Source organism: Pithys albifrons, chromosome 1 (assembly GCF_047495875.1).
Source record: "Pithys albifrons albifrons isolate INPA30051 chromosome 1, PitAlb_v1, whole genome shotgun sequence".
In the NCBI taxonomy this organism is placed as follows: Eukaryota; Metazoa; Chordata; class Aves; order Passeriformes; family Thamnophilidae; genus Pithys; species Pithys albifrons.
Window position 1 is genome coordinate 83,622,096 of NC_092458.1, and position 21,856 is coordinate 83,643,951.

A 21,856-nucleotide genomic window follows, 5' to 3' on the forward strand; every position below is an offset into this window, starting at 1 on the left:
AATGCTATGGTCAAATAGATTTCTAGAGCTTTTATTACAGGGAACTTGGAAAGAGCAGAGGCTGATTTTGCATTGCTGCTGCTGCTGCTGCTGAATGGTGTCCAGCAGAGGTGCTAACAAAAAAAAGGGACTGGAGATTCAGTTAAAATCACAGAATTTTTAAGTTTGGAAAAGACTTTTAAAACTCCATCATCCAGTTCAACTATTAACCCAGCACTGCCAAGCCCACCACTTCCCTGAGCAGCCCGTTCCAGTACTTGACAAGCCTTTCAAGGAAGAAAGTTGGTAGCTGATAGTATGACATGAGCTAAATCAAGGAAATAGTCTCAGTGTGGCATTGTGGACTCTGAGCAAAGCAAGTGAAACCATAAAGGTGGGAATTAACCCAGAAAGAAACAGGAGTGATTCGTGTGCTGCTAAGGTCTGCAGCAGAGTCAGTGTCAAGGAAAGTATGAAGTCTGGCAGAAGGTCAGGGATAGCAGTAAGCAACCTAAGGTCAGTGATGCTGCTGAAAGAAGACGCCAGTACATTGAAAAATCAGAATACGAGAAAATTCTGAGTTTAGTTAGTGAAAAAAGGTGTCAGAGACACAAAGCGAGGAGATATTGTAACTCAAGAGCAGTGTTTGTTTTAAACACTTAGAGGAGAATACAGTTAACAGCTGGGTGTCATCCATGTAAAAAAAACTGGGTTTGGCAAAGAAAAGAAGAATATACCCCAGTGAAGAATGGTAAATTAGATGCTGACTCTGGTACTCTTTTTTTGAAGTGAAAGCCATGTACAGTTTTGTTTTAATGTTATCTTTGTCTGTCGCCAGCATCCTGCCCAGTGCTGTGCAGTGGAAATGGGCAGTACATGAAGGGAAGGTGCTTGTGCCATAGCGGCTGGAAGGGAGCAGAGTGTGATGTCCCAACAAACCAGTGCATTGACGTCTCCTGCAATAACCATGGCACGTGCATCATGGGGACCTGTATCTGCAACCCAGGATACAAAGGCGAGAGCTGTGAAGAAGGTATTTGCAAGATACATTCAATTAGCCTTTTGCTTTGATTGTCGTTCTGTAATTGCATGGATGGAGGCAATTCAGAATCGGACTGGCACTCAAACAGAACAGTAATAGGGACCTCAGAAACACAATAGATGGATGCAACATAAAAATGATATGTTGTCATAACTCATTGTTAGCTGTCATATTTGTTCAATAATTGGATGAAAAGCCATCAAATGCTTCAGATAGACAAATCAAGTTGAAAGACCAGAACATCTAATCATACGTTCAAATGTTCTTATTAAAGCATCATTTCCATTTACACATCTAAACGTATAATTACTTTTACAGTGCTTTCTTCTCTGCTGTGCTATGCCAAGCAATTTCATACACAAAATGGTGGCGTGTGAGAGAAAGTCCCAGATTCCTGTCAGCTTTAAAAGCTTAGAAGTGCTCAGAACTTGAATTAAATTCTGCTTCAAAATCAGATATTATTTTAATGGCTCTTCCATAGCTTTTTTTCTCACATTAGTTTCCAAACATTTTTCATTTACATTTAGATTTATGACTCAGAAATACTGTACCTTTTAGTACCTATCTTTAATCTTTTTGTGTAGGAACTCGCCTGCCAACATAAACTTTTATCTTCCTAAGCTTGTGACTGCTTCTTATTGCTAAATGAAAAAGTGGACAGTTCTGTATGTGTATAAATCATTCAGAGAGTTATAAAAATAAATCCAAAAGTGCCTCGTTTAAAGAGTAATGTTCAACACTTTTGAAAACTATTCTCAAAATTCCATGCAGGTCACCTGATAAATAAGTATGCTTAAATTTTTCTTCTACAAGTACATATGTAAGGCCTCTTCATCACCTGATAGATTTAAGACTACATTTGACACTTGTTTAAGAATCACAATGGCTTGAATTAATTTATGGTTGTTTTCATTATGCAGGATAAAGATTTATCTGAAATGGCTTTATTTTCTGGACAATGAAAATAGGCTGAATTGGATTCAGACATTCAAATGGCATCTAATGTAGCAATTCTTTTGAAGTGTTAAACTTATTGGAGTGGGACATCTCTGATGTAGCATGGCTTCAGTGTCAGTAAATGTTAGAGAAAGAGACAGTATCAGCTTTTATAACAATAAGCCATCTCTTGAGAAAGCTTCATTTTGCCTTAAAGCACAATTCAGTGAAGCTGTGGGGCATGCAAACCCCAAAGACAGTGGCTACTGAAGTAGCTTTAAAGCATCTCTGTAGACTTCCTATTTACTAGATCATATCTTTATTGGATAAATAGAAATGAAAAGATCCTGATTTTGCCTCCAGACAGAAGTGTTTAATGTGTGTAAATCAGAGGGAGATTTGCCCTTTTTCTAACCGGAACCTTTTTTTTGCCTGGTCACATTCAAAGCAGAAAAGCCAGAGACTACTCAGTTATTTTATGTTATCACTGTGGCAGGGGACAGTGTCAGTCCCACTAGGTCAAAACTTGAAAAAGGAGGAAGAACAAAGAGAATATGGTTTTTCTTACAGGCTGTTTAGTATTTTTCCAAGCATGCATGTTTTTGATATTCAAGGCATAGTTTGTATTGTATTGTGAGGGGGGTAAAGTAGCTCAGAAATATGCCATGTGGGAAATCTTGAGGAGATATATATATATATATCTATATATATAGAGATATATATATTTAGATCTAGTAAAAAAGTTGATTTATACTATTTTCTAAATTGCTTTTACTCTTTAATTTCTCTTGTAAGAAAGACCATCTGGTATTGATTACTTTTATTATTTCTCAGTTCTCATAGCTTCACTGCTTGGTCCATGTTTATAATGGGTTTTCATTCCAGGGTTTCTTCTGTCTTTTCTTTTTCCCCCATAGAAGTTCAGCAATGTTTATAAAACATCAGCCAACAATCTTACATGAGTTTTTCTTTTCTCCTTCCTTGGGTTATTGGCCCATATTTTATACGGCATGGGCTAAGTCAGCGAGACATTACAGGGAGAGGAGCAAATTTAAGCAGTGAAAAATGAGAAGTTACTCTTTGGGCACTGAATAAGCCTAATAACTTGTGTGACCAATGAAGCATGAAGCATATTGGGGAAAAGTGTAGAAGAGGCACTAACCTTGCCTGCTGCATGATTTATCTCCCCGGCAAAGATTCTGCACAAGGCTGAACTGTAAAAGGGGCATTTTTCAACCAGAAATTTGACCATTTGGGGCATTTTCTAACCAGTAACACAGACATATGCCTTTTTTTTCTTTTTTTTCAGGTATGCTAGATTTTGTCAGCTCTCCATCTCTGCTTCTCCCAGAGCTAAGCAGCTAAATTTCTCAAGCAGAACTCCCTAAAAATATACCATTGTACTCCAAATCCACTAAGCAATTGATTAAGAAGAAAGCAGAGGCCTGTAATCCTGTCCCAGGGCCCTTCCGATGGTGCAGAAAGCCTAAAGAGATACAGTTAGTGAGGCTGAGATTAAAGTAGCCATTGTGTGTGACATTTTCTGAAAGGGCTCATTTCAACATGAAAAATGGCCTTGGGATTATGATAAATGGGGGGTTCTGACATGCACATTCCCCTCCTATAATCATCTATGTTAGGGCTGAGATAGCAGATTGTCTGCCTCCTGTGATGGAGGCCTCTGTAAAACTCACCTTTTTCCCAGCTGACCTTCAGAGGGGATGATTAATTGCCTGGAGGTAGCCTCTTGTCAGTTAGCCTGTGATCTTTGTTCTCTATGTTCAAACCATCTGCTGAGAACGGACGAGGCTGCTAGTCCATCCCTTAGTCCTTTTCATACTTATTACTGCTGAGAAAGAACAGGGCCAGAGCTTCAAGGGTCTCATGCTAAAATTGGCACCATAGCTCCCAGCTCACTAACAGTGAAGGAGATTTATAGACTCATCCTTTCCAGCCTCTTACAATTTTCAAGGATTGTTCCAGCTATGAGCAGAGCTCCAGGAATCAAACAAAAAAGAAAATTCTCTCCCATGCCTTGGGATAGTAATAACTGAGCCATTACTTGTCAGACTGAGAAGGGTTTGAGAATCCAGGGAATTATCAAAGCAGCTGTTATGTTTCCTTTTAAAGTTTCTGTGTCTTAAACAGGTCAGCGGAATTCTTATTAGGTTTACAGGGAGCAAAAACTGAACCACAAACCTGCTGTGTGTACGGTGGCCATGCTCTGCTCTGATGTATCAGAGCCAGGAGCTGGACAGCTTTCCCTGTGCTGCTTAGCCAGACTGACACTTGTCACCAATCCTCAGGGCACTGCCACACACTGTTTCAAGAGATGGGAAGAATTTCTCTAGGCTGTCCTATCAGCTCTTATATATAAATAGACAATCACCTCCTCCAGTTGTTTGTTTGGGGGTTTTTTGGAAGGGTGTCTGGTGCATTAAAAATTTCCAGTTGTTGGGTGAAATTCCCCTGTGGGCAGAGAAGCTGACAGTTGCCTAAAAAGCACATAACTCAGGAGTCAGAGAAGACTACATTTGCTCTTTTGGTGTATACTGGTCTACCCCTAACTGAATAGTCTCCTATCTTGTTAGGAAAGTGACATCTTGGGGGTGAAAGTAAACCCCAGACATTCAAAAAGTATTAATCGAAAAAAATAAACCCAGAAGAACATCACTATAAAAATACATTACTTTGTTTTAATCCTTACTCCAGAAAACTGTCTAAGGATATATTTAATGTGAAATTTATGTAAGTCTCTGTGAAACCTGTATAGATTTAAGCATGTATTTTGCTGAATAAGAATGGCAGTTTCTGCTGAATCTTAATGCAAAATTCTCTCTCGGAAAACTAGAGCTCAGCTTTGAATACATTAGTAATAGTAATTTAGGTTACTCTAATAGAATAAATGGAGGCAAAATATCTGTACAATAGGATATTATTCTTACTCTATTCTTAATTGATATTAGCCTGTTCTTACCAGAAAGATCACTTACTAGTGCAGACCTACATAAAAGAATGGATTTCATCATTACATTTTTCTCTGTTTTCATGTGTTTGAGGTCTCACTGCCTTTTCGGGACACTGATTTATTGCATGGAGAGTCTGTTCTTTGCACAGCGGGGCTTTTCGGTTGGCGTCTTGAGATTTGAGATACTGTATAAATACATTTGCATAGATGGCAGTCTGATAGCTTTTTTTCTGAAATTCCCATTTGCTTTCCCTGTCTGTTTCCTCTTCCTTCTCACATGTAGTGGACTGCATGGATCCTACCTGCTCTGGGCGAGGCGTGTGTGTGCGAGGAGAATGTCACTGTTCGGTTGGATGGGGAGGAACAAACTGTGAGACCCCAAGAGCCACTTGTCTGGATCAGTGCTCTGGTCATGGGACCTTCCTCCCAGATACTGGACTCTGCAGCTGCGATCCCAACTGGACTGGACACGATTGCTCAATCGGTAATGTCGGTGGTGACTTACTGTTGGTTTTTATTTTAGTTAAACTTTGTAAAATATTCAGACTTAGATCTGCAAAAAAAGTGCTACAACTGTGTTACAGTGAAGCACGTGTAGAGCATGACTGGAAGCAGAAATTCCATAGCTCAACTACATAAATAATTCTGCTTCCATTGCTGAGCATAAAGTGATATAATAAATAACCCCATTAAAACCATCTAGGTTTGCTATTGTTCATCATATGGTTGTGAATGTAATTGATGGTCTACATATATCTGCTTGCTCTAGTGTTAGTTCTTGATGAATCTGAGTAGCCACCAAAGGGTCTGTTTTGATTTTTAGGAGATGACTAAATAATCTTTAGGTGACTGTAAACAAGAAGGAAGAGGTGGCAGTCTGTCAGGTCTCCTTTCCCTTCTGAAATCAAAGCCTGTGCTTTTCTAGGTTCAGCTAGAGGAACATGAGTGCCTTATGAGATTCATATTAAAATAGAATACTCTATCAAGTAAAAAATAAGTTTCCTCATTAAAGTATGCAATAGTACAAGCACCTATCAAGACATTTTATGGGCAGTTTTGTATATAGGTTTGGAACTGCTACTTCATTCCTCTGCTGAATGGGCATCTTGCTCAAAATTTGCATCAGGTATGTGAACTGAAGGCTAAAGAAAAACTATTCAGGAACCTTTTCTTCCAAATGCAATTAGCTTTTAGAGACACACTGATAAATGCTGGAATACAATAAGTAGTGAGAACCTGTGAAACATTGGTTCTTTGGCTTTCATCCTGTGTTTTGTGCTCACAAACAAGAGACTCTAGCAATAACAGCTTTCCTACCTTACATAGCTGGGATAGAACTAGGCCAAAAATCCAGGGCAGTTCAGTATAGGCAATGAAATGAAAGGAATTTTCAGCAAAGTGACCCAAAAGAAAAGCTATTAGGAGAGTGGACATAGTGGAAAAATTATGTAAACAACATTTTCACTGAGGAATTACTATCATGAGTAAAGAAAATCAGGTTACTGCTTGCAAGTAGTTTAAAAGAGTAACTTCCAAAGATGGGACAAACTGAATAAGCTGGTACTATGAATATAAAAAGAAAACCTTTTTGACAATCATCATTTAGGTAAGATGTTAAAAGCTTGTCATAAAGTAAAATTGACTGGACTGAAGGATAAACAGAAGAGGAGACCTACTTGCCTGGGGTTGAAATTAGGTTAATCAACATGTTTGCAGATGTAGGTAGAGCAGCTATCATACCTTGAAAGGAGCACAAATTTGGTACCAGGCTTTTCCTTTCCACAAATTAACATTTTCAATTCCATACTCTGTGAGTTTATTTATAAGGCCACCATAAGGGGAAAGGTAGTCATGTATTTCTAGTGATTTTGTAGCATAGTTCATAACTGAGTCATTATTCTGAGTTTGTTTGGAGGTTTGGGGATTGCAGGGGTGGATTTGGAAAAATGTTTATTTCTACGCACAAACAGAATTCACTTTCCCTTTGTTAACCTGCAGGGTCATGTGCAGATGATTTATAAGCTTTCCTTATACTGCTTTTATAAATCCATCTAGTGCAAACTTTCTTTGGCAGCATGAGGTTATTTGAGACAAACTTGAGCATCATTCCAAGCCCTTTTTCCTTACCAAACTGCCTGTAACTTTCAGGTTATTGTGCCTTACAGCTAAAATCACAGCTAAGGTGATTTGTAAACTTCCATTTCTAACCCAGACCTTTCCACTGAATTGATGACTTTATTTGAAAGACAGATTTACTCACAGTATATGTGGTACCCTTCCTGAATGATTAAAATAGAGTCAGCAGGCATGCTACTACATGTAACAACACATTGCCCGACCCAGTGGGCTGGAGGTTCTGTGAAAGGGACTAAAGGGGCCATACTTTTATTGTCATATAAAACAGCACCAAATAGAACAGAAGAATTAAGGGAAAGAACTAAGTACTTGCATAAATCACCTTCAGCTCAGCAAAGCGCTTAGGACTGTGTTCAGTCCCAGAGATAACTCGTACTGAGCAGCAAAAGAGACATTTTGAGTTTTCCATGGGAGAATTAAATCCCTTCATTTTTGCATCTTAGTACTGTTGCACAAGCAAATACTAAAAGGTCTTTATAACCCAGTTCAGATAAAAAGTCCAAGGCAATGTACAAGAAAGGCATTTAAGGAACCACTGATCCTAACCCTGTTTGTCCAGGATCTGCTATCACAGAACCTCTGTACCCCAGGCTTTTGGTGGGATATCTCCCTTCATCTGTTAACAAGCCCTAGCAGGCAACTAATAAAGTCATTATGGAGCAGCTCTCTTAACATCTTACTGTCTTGAGTATGGCACGAAGAAGGAAGTGGCCTGTGCTGCAATGCGAAACAGAACTTAGTAGGTGATATAGTCTCTCTCTTGACTTACTTAAACTGGACTAAGTATTTGTAGCTAATTAAGAGGCAGCACACCACATACTATATTTGCTGACTGCAGTGAATGAATAAGTGAGTCATGTCATCTGCACTGGAGGAATGCACCGTTTACCACAGGGATCTCCCTGATGCATCAGTACAATCCCAGGGCCATCAAAACAGTATTATGCTTGGATGCAAAATCATTATTAAAGGTATTAAGTTATCTGGTGTTGTCCTTCACTGTCCTTAAATTTAAATCAATGATTTTAACACTGTTCTCTCTTCAGTAGATGACATCTTGACATGCATGATATTCACTAGAAACACTGAAAAGTTGAAAATACAAAGCGGCAATAGAAATTATTTTCACTGTGCAATAAGTGTACTGACTATTTCTGGGCAGTTGACAGGGGTTGTAGATCGACCTGCATGCAGATAAGGGTTCCTGCTCCATCATTCATTCATTATGACTCACTTTATGCACAGTTGACATCCAGGCAGTACTTCAGATCCTTAAAAGTACACTGAAGAAGAGCAATACTAGGAATAGTACTTTGTGTATGGTGGTCCTAAATTGTCAGGGGAGACATAAAATCATGGGCTGTACATTTAATGGTAAGAGTTAGGAACTGAAAGCTGGGACTCAGCAAAGAAGAGATTATGATGATTTACTTCACATTTTGTAAAGGCTGAGAGAGCATGCCTGACCTTTGACTGAGGCTGAGCTTTTGTGATCATATCATATCTCATGAAATCTAGTAGTTTGATCCTATTCATAGCTACTCTCATCCTTCCTGCTGCTAACATGGTTTTTTGAGGAAGTGACAATTGACTTTAGGACTGCCCTTTTTTACCCACTCTGACAAGGAGGCAATGCTACTTCCCAGTGATCTGTTGACAAACTTTCTTATTAAGGTCTATGGTCACAAAGATGTTTAGGCATTTAAAATTTACCTTAAGCAAATGCAGATTATCAAGCGTTACAAGAGTATGGCATAGAATTTATCTACTTCTGAGACATCCGAACATCTAGAGCTGTCTATTGAAAACGTACCTTATTTTCCTAAATTTCTTCTGTGGCACCTACAGGAGGTGTCTCCTCCATCTGAGACAGCATTGGGTATGCTCTCTCACCTACCAGGTGAGAATATCCCACCTACCAGGTCAATGCAGATGCTACAAGCAGTTAGCTCAAAGTGAACAGTGAACTGGCTAGGCCAGTCCAGTTTGGCAAGGGCAACATACCTGGAGAAGGGTTTGGAGCACACTTCTGATGAGGAGCAGCTGAGGGAGCTGTGGGTTTTCAGCTTCAAGAAAAAGAGGCTCTGGGGGATCTTATAACTCTCTATAACTACCTGAAAGGAGGTTGTAGCCACATGGGGATTGGTTTCTTCTCCTGGATAAAAGGTGACAGGACAAGAGGAAATGGCCTCAAGTTGTGCCAGGGAAAACTTAGGTTGGATATTAGGGAAAATTGCTTCCCTGAAAGGGTTGTCAAGCACTGTAAGAGGCTACCCAGGGAAGTGGTGGAGTCACCATCCCTGTAGGAATTTAAAAGGCGTATACATGCGGCACCTGGAGACATGGCTTATTGGTGGGCTTGGCGATGCTGTGTTAATGGTTGGACTTGATGATCTGTGAGATCTTTTCCAACCTAAATGAATCTATGATTCTATGAATCTGTGATAGGGGTTTCATGCCCGGAACCTTAGTGCTAGCTGGACATTGCTCTAAAGCACAGAATGTCTGTCATTTAGGACAGGAACATTTCAGACCATCCATCTCAGGATTTCCAGCACTGCAGCACTCATTGTGGCCACACTTATTCTGGCTAGAAATGTCAAAAATGTCTTTAATGCACAGGGAAAAAAAAGAAGGTTTTAAATTCCTGTCATCTCCTTCTGCCCTTAGGCTTCCCATGACCTTACTGATTTAGTGGGATAGTTGTCCTCAAGAAGAGAAATCTCCGCAGAAGTCAGTGAAGATCTTAGTTAAGTTGAAATCTTTGAAAGGGAGCTTACTTGATTCCTCATCGATTCTGCTGCTTTCTATTTTGGCTATTTCATATTACTTTAGAGCAGTATGGGTTCAGCTTTTGAGATATCCTTGGTTCTGCCAAATAACTGTAGAGGGCTCATCAGGCATCATGATCACAGATTACCCAGGAGAGAGGCACTTACAGAACTGTGGCATTCCACATAAACAATAGGAAACTCCCTCTTAGCCTGTGTGGTTGGTTAAAACCAGCTTTGGATGGGCTTCAGATTGCCAAGGATTGATCACAATACTGTGTGCTGGTTTAAAGGCGAACCAGCAGGGGAAATGAACGCACCACGAGAGAGATTATAAGTCAGAGCTAAAATTTAATAATTATATTACAATAAATACACCGACACAAAAGGGAAATTGCTTTCAACTCACAAAAACCCAGCAGTATAACCCAGTGTCCTGGGGCACAAACCCAAGGGGGTTTGTTTGCCCTTGTGCTGAGACCCCTGTGGCTCCCCCAAGTCCAGAGCAAAAGGAAATGAAAAACCTGTTGGTGCAGGCGGGGGCTGTAGTCTGGATGAGAGTGGTGATCTCCTCCTGTCGAGGTCCTGCTACTCCTCTGGATCCAACAAGAAATTCCTGAGGTCTTCTTACCCATCACTTATGTACCCTCAGGGAGCACCCAGTCCCTCCCCCTGGGCAGGGACTCACACAATGGGTGATTAACTCTGGGAGCCGGGGGTATTGTTGAACTGTTGATGGCCCATAGCAGCCACGCCCCCTCAGGCTAGGTGTGAAGGTGATAAGGACTCCCTGGGCAGCTGCTGCTAATGGCCCATTGTCCTTGGGGAATGAATAGAGGGGGTAGAATACATAGCTTTGATCACACCACACACAGTGTGAACTGGTCCCTCCTGCTGAACTAGGACATACTAGCAGATATGCCTAGATAAACCTGGCCCCCAAGCACAGTGGGAAAATAGTGTGTAGCCACAGGATTAGCAGAAGACTGGGTATTTACCTAGCAGTTGTAAAATAATCCGCCATGACTTTACTGTTTTCAGTAGGTTATGAAGCTGCACTTAAAATAAAACTAGCATGGTGTATGCATTCATGTCTCTGGCTGCAGGGAAGCCATATTCTTATAAACTACTGTACAGCACCTTGAAGTCAATGGAAAAGCTCCTGTTTACTATTCAGGAGTATGGATCACTTCAAGGACATTCACAAACAGTGATTTAAGATCCTGTATCAGTTAATGGTAGTGACTGAGTTTTTTAGTGTCAATTTAGTTGTATTAACAATGGTGAAAGTCTTTCAGATAGCACCCAACAGAGTTCCCCATCACAAAGTTTTACAGTTCATTGCAACAGGTATCTTTTCTCTATTGCAATCAGTAGATAAAAGGACCATGAAGAACGAACTTTTAAAGAGTTAAGCTAAAGCAAATGTGCCTTTACCTTCTAATGTCTTTTTTTCATCAGGAGTTGTGCAGGAGACTATTGCACACACTCATACAAGCACATGAAAGCACAGTTCTCATGTGTCTTACAAAACAATGTCCTATCCCATTGGTCAGCCAGCACCAGGGTTAATGCAACATGCATGATAAAAAGGTTGGTTTCCATGGGCTTATTGGTGTCAACCTTTGAAAACAAAATCTCATGTTAAATTCATGTCCTGCCCAAGGCCACCAAGATAAAAATTCATCCATAGAAAATGTTCATATAATTCCTTCTTTAAACAATCATTTTCTTCAGGGATAAAAATGTCTCTGAAAAAGATGAGTATTGCATCAGCTCTCATGTCACACAGGCTTGTACCATAGGGACTAGGGACCTTTTTAATGCCTAAGCAGTTGCAGATTTGTCTTTTTCTTAGCTTTAAAACACATGAGGAAGAACAAGAGAAATGAACCTCAGGATGCAGCACCTGAAACTGATAAACATCTGTATATTTTATATCTTAATTACTTTTGAAAAAGTTATCAGACACAGCAGTTTAATAAAAGTCCACCTTCAGTGATCTGCCTTTGGCTTGTAACTTGTCTCACTACCCTTGCAGAGTAGTGTGAAACATTAGTCTGAGGCAATTGAAACTCTGGTAGCGCAGTGTCTTCAAAACCAGTCTTAAGATACCATCAAAATCTGATCCATCTCAATACCTAAATTGCAGACTCACCCCCAAAAGCCTTCATTTGGTCCTTTAATGGTCATTCAAGGCCAGGAAATGTTTTGTACCAGCAGGAATTTCATCCTCAGCCTTGAAGAAGCATAACATGCTGATTTGTGAACTTGTGATCTTCCTGATTTTATTTGTGTGGAGAGAAGTAACTTTTCTCTCTAGGGGAATAAAGTATGTGCAGCCTCCAGTGCTGTTACACGAGACTCTCACTGGCTCTGCCTGGCAGATATCTGCTTTGTGGATTGTGAAGAAATTAGTAAATTCAGAGAACCAACAGTGTTAACAAGAACTATCATTGTACAAAACATGAATTTTTTGATGTTGTTGGGATTGTGAGTACAGCTTTTAGCCTACCCATTGCCAAGATGAACTTATCCTTTAAAGTCTTCTAAGCTTTTTATTAAAAATGCAATAAAAGACTAAAATCAGCCCAAACCTTTGAAGTAAGGAAGGCTTTCATTTGAATACCCTTTTACTCCCTTTCCTTTTGTTTATTAAAAATGTGTATAAGGAGACTCTGGTGTGATGGAAGAAAAGGTAATAGTTGAAATGGGCTGTGGTTATTTTTGTGAGGAGTCCAATTCTTTAAAAGTCCACATATCTTTGAGCTCAGCAGATGAAAGACATGCTAAATGGAGGGAGAAAACTCCCACTAAGATAGAAAATGCAGCTTATCCTTAGATATGGATTCCTGCTCTTAAAATCTGATAGTTGAGAAATTGTTTTAGGTTATTTTCCTAGCCAACCAAAGATCCATCAAACTTCTCTCAGCTCTAGGATGTTTAGGATCTTCCTTCTAACCACTTCTCTATTTGCAGCAGTCCATGCAGTCTTGGTGAGATAACAATGGCTTAGGAAAGATTGAAAGACCTGAAATCTTGCATTCTAGCTGTCATTTCAAACTTGACCAAAACAAGTGGAAGCAATGATATCATCAGTCTGGCTCTGACCATTAGATCACAAAGCATTTGGTCTGATTAGGTCATGTCTCAGGCTGAGAATAGGGTGTGTGTCCAGTGGTGTAACAAGCAGTCCCTGGTTCTCACTGACCTTGGTCATTCTGTGATGTGTAAAGCTTCTCTCTCATATCATCTGTAATCAGTGCAAATTTATGGACTCCCCCAAAGGGCAATGGGTAGACTATTCCATCCCCTACTTGTTTTCTACAACAATCAGGGCTAATTCCCAACATGCCAATTTTAGTTCAACATTCTTCCCTATCTCCAAATGTGACCTTAACAGTCACACCATGAGCTCAAAAGTTCTTTTTGTTTGGATCAATTAAGCTTTATGTTGTGGACTTTTCTGTCTGAAAACACGTGATGTACTGGACTCAGCGGGATTCATGTTAACATGGCTAATTTGAAGAATTTCACAGCACTACAAGAAGATGTTAAATTCCGTCTTTAAAACAATTTCTGTTAAAATAGCATGTTTTGAAGTTGACTGAACAATTAACATGCTTACTTGTATCCCTGAGAACTTATCACTTGTGTCACTGAGTCTCAGATGACCACATTTTTGGCATTTTCTCTGACTTTGCCTTTGAAAGGAAAAGGCTTAGCATCCTTAAACTTTCTGGACTTAACATCGTGGGAGCTGGTCATAACTTAGTCCCTCTCCTACAGTGGAATACCTGTCATGAAATTGCTGATTTTAAAAAAAATATTAAGTCACTTCTTTGACACCGTAAGTGTAATCTAGCTGTCCCTGAGCACAAAACTACTGTCCTGCAAGCATAATGTGAAATGGTAATTCAAGTTGGTTTGGAGATAAAACCAGGTGATCAAGCCAGCTGAGAGCCTGAAATGTTATAGTCACTGCATGGAATAGGTCATGCTCATAAAACCGTAGGAACCAGCATGTATTTCTTCAGGCTTAGAATTGCTCGGTGGCACTTATGCATCTTTTGAACTGAAGGTAAATGTCGTTCAGTACATTTAGCCAATCAGTCTGTAACCAACTCACAAAAGACTGTGTAGACATCCTGTTAATTTGTGAGTCTAGACCTCTTCTTCTGACTATTCTCACTTTTAACCAGAATACTGCTGCAATATCAGCTGGGTGGATATTTATGTGTGGTCAGTCTCTGCCTGTGATCTACCTTGATTATGCTGGATCAAGACTCTCATCCAATACCTCACTCTTTTTGCTCAGCAAGGGCTGTCATAGGTTCCATGTCACAGCTTCTCCACTGCCGTTCAGTCAATTCCATGCTGCTGTTGGTGGATAGCTCCTGTGACTATGACCTTACACTGCACCCCAACTGGAGCTCATTGCTTTGCAGAGTTTCTGCAAAGGTTCACTGGATGTTTTCGGCTTCATCAAATTATGTTTGAGACACTGAAATAGGTTGCCCAAAGAAGCTGTGGCTGCCCCATACCTGGAAGTGTTCAAGGCCAGGTGGGATGGGGCTCTGAGCAACCTAGTCTAGTGGAAAGTGTCATTGCCCATGGCGGGGGGCTTGAAACTATATGGTGCTTAGGGTCCTTTCCAACCCAAACCATTCTGTGATTCTATGTTTCATTCCAGGTTAGAATGTCTGAGGTTAGATCATAAGGAAAATAATCTGGGGGTCAGTAAAACAGAGTATCAAAACAAAGCAAGAAAATAACAGTTTAAGACCAGTGACTGTCATATAGTGGATCAGTGTCTATTGAAAGCCAGAAATCCATGATTTAACAAGCTGTCTGAAGTGGGTGCCCTGGAATTAGTATAGCCTCTCTGCCCCCTTCCAAGTTGCAAGATGTTCATACTCTAAAAACTATCATCACAATTTGCACTAATGAGCACCTTTCTAATGATCTTGACAGATGAAAGTTCAAAAGTGCTTTGGAGAGAGCTCTGCTGCTTTTCAGTAAAAGTGGTGCTTCCAGATCAGTGTTGAAGCATATGGTCAGCACAGCAGACTCAAACCTTTTGGAACAGCTGCTGCTGCATCCCATTTGTGTGGATAGACAGACATCTGACTTCTGGATATGTCAACCTTACATGTTTCATACATGTTCTGTGTCTCTGTTTGAAGAAGATGAATAACAATAAAATTTCTAAGTTCTTTGGTGAAATGCTGTCTGAAGAAAAAGAAAACCATATTGAGACTGTCTGAGCTCCAAGTAAGGGAATCCCAAGCAAATCTAGGTTGTGATCACTTCAACACACACATTTGTAACTGCTCTGTTGAACTGATTTTAGAAAAAAACAAACTGTATGGAATTGGAAAAGACATTAGTTCTTTTTATTGACAGTAAGAATGTGCAAAAGGCTTTTCTGCTGTCAAATTATCTCTTCCTTATGGACACAGAGAGGAAATTAAAATTAGTCCAAAGAAGAATTCTTGTTAGGATTAGGAATCCTAACATTAGGAGTTGTTTCTTCTCTGGGAAGCTTTACCTCATGTCCCAGAAAGCATAGAGATTCAATTAAACATCAAAGAGAAAAATATAATCCTGCACTTGAGATATTTGTTTTTATTCAACAAATCTCAGCTCCAAGACTGAAGCCTGACAATACCTGGCATTTCATGTCCTGCTATTCAACAGCAAGAGACAATTTAAAATAAAGTTCATAATAATAAATAAGTGTAATATTGACACAAGTACAAAAGTAAATTAGAGCCATAGAGGACATACTTTAGACACAATATGATGGTCAATCCCTAGTATTTAAGGCAAGGATGAAAGCAGAGTATAAATACTGTAGAAACTGGAAGGTGGTAAAAGAGACCAGTTTAATGGAATTTCATCTCACAGAGTTACAGCTTTTCAGACAGAAACTGGAAGACCTTTATGCAAATATGAAGCAAGCTGAAATTGCACTTAGAAGTGATTTAAAAAAAAATCACAACTGTACCAGTGTACATTGTGCAGCTGGACAGATTGGGTAAGAGCCGTGACCCATTAGCACAGGGCTTACTATTGACTGCTCTTGTTCTTACTGTTACTATTTCTAGCTAGAATTCCCAAGAGTCTCATTGTGCTCCGTGCTGTAAGCTTACAGAGTTAGAGGCTCAGTCTTGGAGGACAGACATACATATTACTATACCAAACTCATTCATTACTCATTTTAGAGATGATGGCAGGTTCTAAGGCAGTTATGGGCTTATCTCCTGGGCCTGCTCAGCAGCAGGTGAGGAGCTACTTTGTGGATTCTTTATTTCCAAATCTGGCGGTTCAGAGCAGCCCACGTTCCTGATTTGAATACCACAGAGAGATGAGACATAGAATGGGATTTGCAGAAACACAATGAGACATAGAATGGGAATTTCAGTTAAACACAAGAGCTGTTTATGCAAACTACCTAAATACCAGGAGGAAAATGAGGGGATATGCTGAAGTGGGGTTATCTTTTGTGTCTAGTTGGGGGCCAGAGATGAGTGCTTTCTTTTGTTAGGGATTTTCCCTTCTCCAAAGATGCCCCTTCTGCATATGTATGCAAGATCTGTGCTCAGTCCTCCTTCTGCAGACCTGGCAAGAATCAGCATTCAGGTCAACTCAAGTGTCCTGGTTAGGCTCACTCTCAAACACAGGATGTGCATTCCTCAGTTCAGGCACTCCAGGATGCTCCCCAGGTTTCATGTTCAGAAGGTAAAAATTCAGGTGTCCCCAAGTCGCATTTCAAAACTTTACTGAAGGTCAATGTTCTTCCTGATGAGGGATGATAGCAAAGCTGATGGATTCATTTGCAGTCTCTGGAGAGCATCCTTTAATCTTGATTTCCTCATCCATGGAAAGAAAATAAATAGCTGTTACCTTTCAGATATATTCAGTTTGCTGAACTGTGTAAAATGCATTGAGACCCTTGAGTGGAGTGGAGAGTCCTCTCAGTACCAGAAGTTTAATTACACTCATAAAATCACAGATTTTATATTTATAAATATATTTATAAATAATAATTACTATTTCTACATTAGTAATATTTGCATAATTGATGTATGTTTTAAAAATAGATAAACAGATTATTTGTATAAAGACATTAAATTATGGAATTCTTGCTTATAGGATATGATCTCTGAAGGTAAAAGCCCATCCCCCTCAATTAATGACAGGGACACAACTTGCACAACTGTTCCCTGGTCACTACTGAGTTGGGATGGTTTTTGGAAGATTTCATGCTACAGATCTGTTATTGGCAAAGACAGAAAATCCACACCTCTCCTTTCAGGTTTTGCCTTGTTCCCCAGTTTGATCCTTTCCTTATTACATTTGTAAAAAGAATATTTTTAAAAGCTAATGTGCTTTATGTCTTACTCAGTAACAGCAGAGGAGTTAATGTCACTAGAGTTATCAAAACAGAGGAATAAGAATTTCATAAGACTGCAAAATGTGTTTCATTATGAAGAATGTATTTAGCACTTCATTGCTATCTAAATCATGCTGATGACCTTCTGGTTTTTTTCTCATCTGTATCTTTATATTTGCTGCTTTTCCCAGATATTCCCCATAACTTGCCTTCTAAAGTAGGCTCTGAAAACAAGGCTTAGCTCCTCACCAAACTCAGCCTTTTAATTCTGAGCAGTGGCTCTCTTCTGTGCTTCTTTTCTGGAAAAATCTATCAGGCTGGAAATGGCCTCAAGTGAGCCAACTTGAAATGGAAAATCCCAATTAAGACAGATTTTTAATTATTAAATTTTCTATTAATATATTGAAGGTCAGTGGAGCCGAGCCAGTTTTCAGGAAGCTCTGAGTAATTTTATCTGATCGTATATTTTAGCACTAAATCCATATTTATTAAAGGATTTAGCAGGCAGGTCAGAAGCAATGAAGTCTCTGATTCTGCATCAGATGAATTCTAAAGAAAAATTTTCATCTGCATTGCTCTTCTCTAAGCTGGAAAGCTTTAAACTGTTGTCAAGCCAGTTTGAGGATTTGTGGGAGGCTAGGGGTAAACATGTAAAAATGGATTTGCTATAAATAAAGCACAAATTAGCATCATTATCCCTTTCTCAACCCCATTCTTTAATGTAATGTAAAAATAATACAAAATTCTGGATGATGCAATTTCCTGTATTGGAAGCTCCTGTGTCGGTTCCATCAGTTAAAAAGGGCCATGAACAAAGCATTACATTGGTGGTTAGTGTTTGATAGGTTTCTTTCCCACTTTTCTTCTGAAATATCAAAGGCAACATAGCAGACTTTTTATTCTTAATGGGACAGATTTGGGTCAGTTTTTAGCAGGATATGCAAAAAAAAAAAGAAAGAAAAAGTGTCAAATACAAGTTTTTTATTTGAATGAATAATTACTTTAGTATTCTTACTTCTGAAGTGCTGTTAAAGGACCGTGATCTCATTACACCTGGCAAAGTCCAAACAAAGAATAAAAAGAATAAACTTGGCCTCAGATGGTTGAGATTCTTAGGCTTTAAGCTGACAACAACAGAGACATGCTGATGGAGATAGAATAAAATTACAATACTTTCTTTTCTACACACTGTGGAGAAGTTAAGGCACGTCAGCAGCCCCTTACAAGATTTTGGGTAATATTCAAGATGGATTAGGGTTTTAAGAGAGCCTTGAGTAATTATGAGGCAGCCTTTATAGACCAGAGGGAAATCTCTCCCCCAGTCATGAGGAGATAATGAGAAAACAAATCAAAACTGTTTGTCTACAAACTAGCCAACAGGCACTTGAGTCTGGGCTCAAGGAATCATGAAATCACAGAATGGTTTGACTTTGAAGAGGCCTCAAAGTCATCTATTTCCAATCCCACTGCCGTAGGCAGGGACACCTCTCACTAGACCAGAGCCTCAGTCATGGGCTGGTTCCTGGTGGGGATTCACAGTGATGGAATAGCACAGGTCCTGAAAGTGAAGATTAATCATTTCTGTTTTGATTATTTACATGAAAAAATAACCAGAATCCTGTTGGAATGGCATTAACTTTTTCTAAGAATAATCTTTATGATCACCTAAGACCCCTGGATGAACCACCCACAACTCAACAGTGCCTTGAACACAGTCTGCTCCAGAAGTTCTCCATGGAGCAGGTTTCAAGTTAATCATCTCTGGAACTGCCAGTTTGTCCTCCTTGAGCCACAGAGGACAACTAGGCTCAGTTCAGTTCTTCACGTAAGATTGCCATTACATGAGGTGAGGAGACTCAGACAGTGCAAGACACCAGTCCTAGACAGTAACATGGCAAAACCACAGATGGTAAACATTGAAAGGAACTTCATTCCTTAGATAAAACTCTGCATTTATGAATCAATTCCTATGACCTCTGGTAAGTGCAAGTGTCAGGGAGCAAAATATAGGGTATTACACAAAGTCCAGTTATTTCTCATAGAGGTTCTTGGGTTGATTGTACATTTTGAGAACATCAAGCCTCATATTTACTCTTAGAATTGGGCTGCAGATTTACTCAGAGGATCCCCTTCCGTCAAGGGACTGCAGACAGCTTTGAGAGCTGCATTGTAAGATGAAGCAAAATACAGTGCACCTCTGGGAAAGGATGAGGAGTGGCTAAGCTGTTCATACAAACAGAGGAGGAGATTAAAGATGAAAGGAAATATTTAGTCACCTTTTGGGAACAGCTGGTGTGAAAATATTTAACAGGCAGGCCTTTTATGCACAGTGTTCTAACTGAGCTTAAATAGGCAGGAGCAATATAGTGCAGCTGGCCAGTCTGTAAATACTCTAATAGGAGAATTAAAAGCTTTCCTTCTCATTTGCACATGCAGCTCAGATGGTAGCTAATCATGTCCTCTAATTTTAACAACAGAATTGGGAAATGTACCAAAAAAATGCAGCTTGTAATAAGAACAGAGGTGACAAATTCTATCCCTGGGACTGAATGACAAAGAAACGATTCACCTGCCCTTTTTCTGTAAAACAGCCTTAGCTGTCTTATTCTGCCCAAAAAGACATGTATTTAAGTGAAAGCTTAATCTGAAATCCATTTTGATAATTTCTGTGAGTGCCACTAGAAAAGTAAAAGCTACTCTGACTATTTAAACACCCATTAGAAACCTGTGAGCATTTAAGAGAGCTGTGTTATAAAGGGCCAGGGTGTACAGCAGGATGTGTGTTGTAAGGGTATTTAAATTGTACGGTGCCCATCTATCTTTAAACTGGCAGCTAAATGGAAGATTTTGATTGTAGAGTTCCTGGCTCCTGGTTCCCTGTCAGAAATAATTAAACTACGTTTTAGGGAGACTGTCGTAAGTAGTTTGCTTCACAAGTGTTTTTCACAGCCGAGAGTCTATTACAGCTCTTGGGGCCTGGGAATCCAAACCACCTTATATATCCATTATACATGAATTATACATTCATAACCTGGAGCCTGCACTCTCTTGTGTGCATGAGTGGTGGTTTGGCTGGGGTCTCAGCTGGGTGGGAGATGAAACCCAAAATGTTCCCAGCATTCCTGTTCTGGGTTAGCCCAAGATCTGTTTGTTTTACATCATGCAATGCATATCCCTGGCCCATGTATGCAAGACTGTTCCTTGGCAGCATGTTGTCTGAGAAATATTTCAGTCAAGATGTAAAAGTCCCAAAGGGTTTTCCATCCCTTTTCATAGGAATGACTACACAGAGACTCTGTTTTTCAGAAAGTGGTTTTTTTTCTCTCTTCACCATTTTTAAATGCACTCCATTATCCTAGTTTCACACCTTTAAATAACTCCAAGAAGGTTTCTGACTGTCACTCCAAATAGTTTTATCTTTTTTTTTCCTTCACTGCCAATCTATGGATACCTGACCTACTATGACCTGCATTTCCATCTTACCTACAGGACACAAGACTGCATATCAGGACATCAAGGTGGTCTGGTGCCTGTCTCAGAGTTCACATATACCTGTGGATCCATCACTTCTTTATGCCTTGTTTACTTTGTCTGCAAGGTGTTGCCCCTGGGTCAGGGCAATCCTTGGTAAACATATAGGGTTGGGGATGAAGGGATTGAGAGCAAACCTGAGGAGAAGGACTTGGGGGTGGACGAAAAGCTTGGCGTGATTCTGCAATGTGCGCTCACAGCCCAGAGAGCCAAACGTGTCCTGGGGCACGGGCTTAAGCTCTGCCAGGGGAAATTTAACTTGGAGATCAGAAAAAAATTCTTTCCCGAGAGAGTAATCAGGCATTGGAATGGGCTGCCCAGAGAGGTGGTGGATTCACCATCCCTGGAGATTTTTAAACTGAGATTGGCCGTGGCACTGAGTGCCATAATCTGGTAAAGGGACTGGAGTTGGACCAAGGGTTGGACTCGATCTCGGAGGTCCTTTCCAACCCAATCGATTCTATCATTCTATGATTCTATGATTCTAAAAGCTGTGTGGCCAGCAGGGCAAGGGGGCAAATTCTACCCCTCTACTCTTATAAGACCTCCTGGAGTGCTGCATCAAGCTCTGGGGTCCCCAACACAAGAAGGATGTGGGCCTGTTGGAGCAAGTCCAGAGGAGGCCACAAACATAATCTGAGGGCTGAGTCACCTCTGCTGTGGGGACAGTCTGAGAGAGTTGATGTTGTTCAGCCTGGAGAACAGAAGGTTCTGGGGAGACCTTGTGGCTTTTTTCATACTTTAAAGGGCTTTTAAGAAAGCTGGGGTCAGACTTTTTAATAGAGCCTGTAGTGATAAGACAAAAGATAATGGTTTAAACTAAAAGAGGGTAGCTTTACACTAGATATAAGGAAGAATTTTTTTGCAAAGAAGTTGATGTAACTGGCATAGGTTGCCCAGAGAAGTGATGGATGCCCCATCCCTGGAAACATTTGAGGTCAGGCTGGATGAGGCTCTGAGCAACGTGATGTAGGGGAAGGTGTCTCTGCTTATGGAACTAGAGGACCTTTGAAGGTCCCTTCCAACCCAAATTGTTCTATGATCCTATGAAATAATATTCTAACATAAAAAAATTACGACTAGTACTCAGCCAG

At 40.0% G+C, this 21,856-nt stretch overlaps 1 protein-coding gene across 4 annotated transcripts in view; it reads left to right on the top strand.

The window, feature by feature from the left end:
* TENM4 (teneurin transmembrane protein 4) overlaps positions 1-21,856 on the top strand; it is a 614,726-nt gene that overhangs the window by 457,801 nt on the left and 135,069 nt on the right. For all 4 annotated transcript variants that reach the window (XM_071556826.1, XM_071556796.1, XM_071556807.1 and 1 more), the window contains 2 exons: positions 818-1,012; positions 5,209-5,409. In XM_071556826.1, the coding sequence (XP_071412927.1) occupies positions 818-1,012; positions 5,209-5,409 (396 nt within the window). The remainder of the gene's footprint in view (positions 1-817; positions 1,013-5,208; positions 5,410-21,856) is intronic.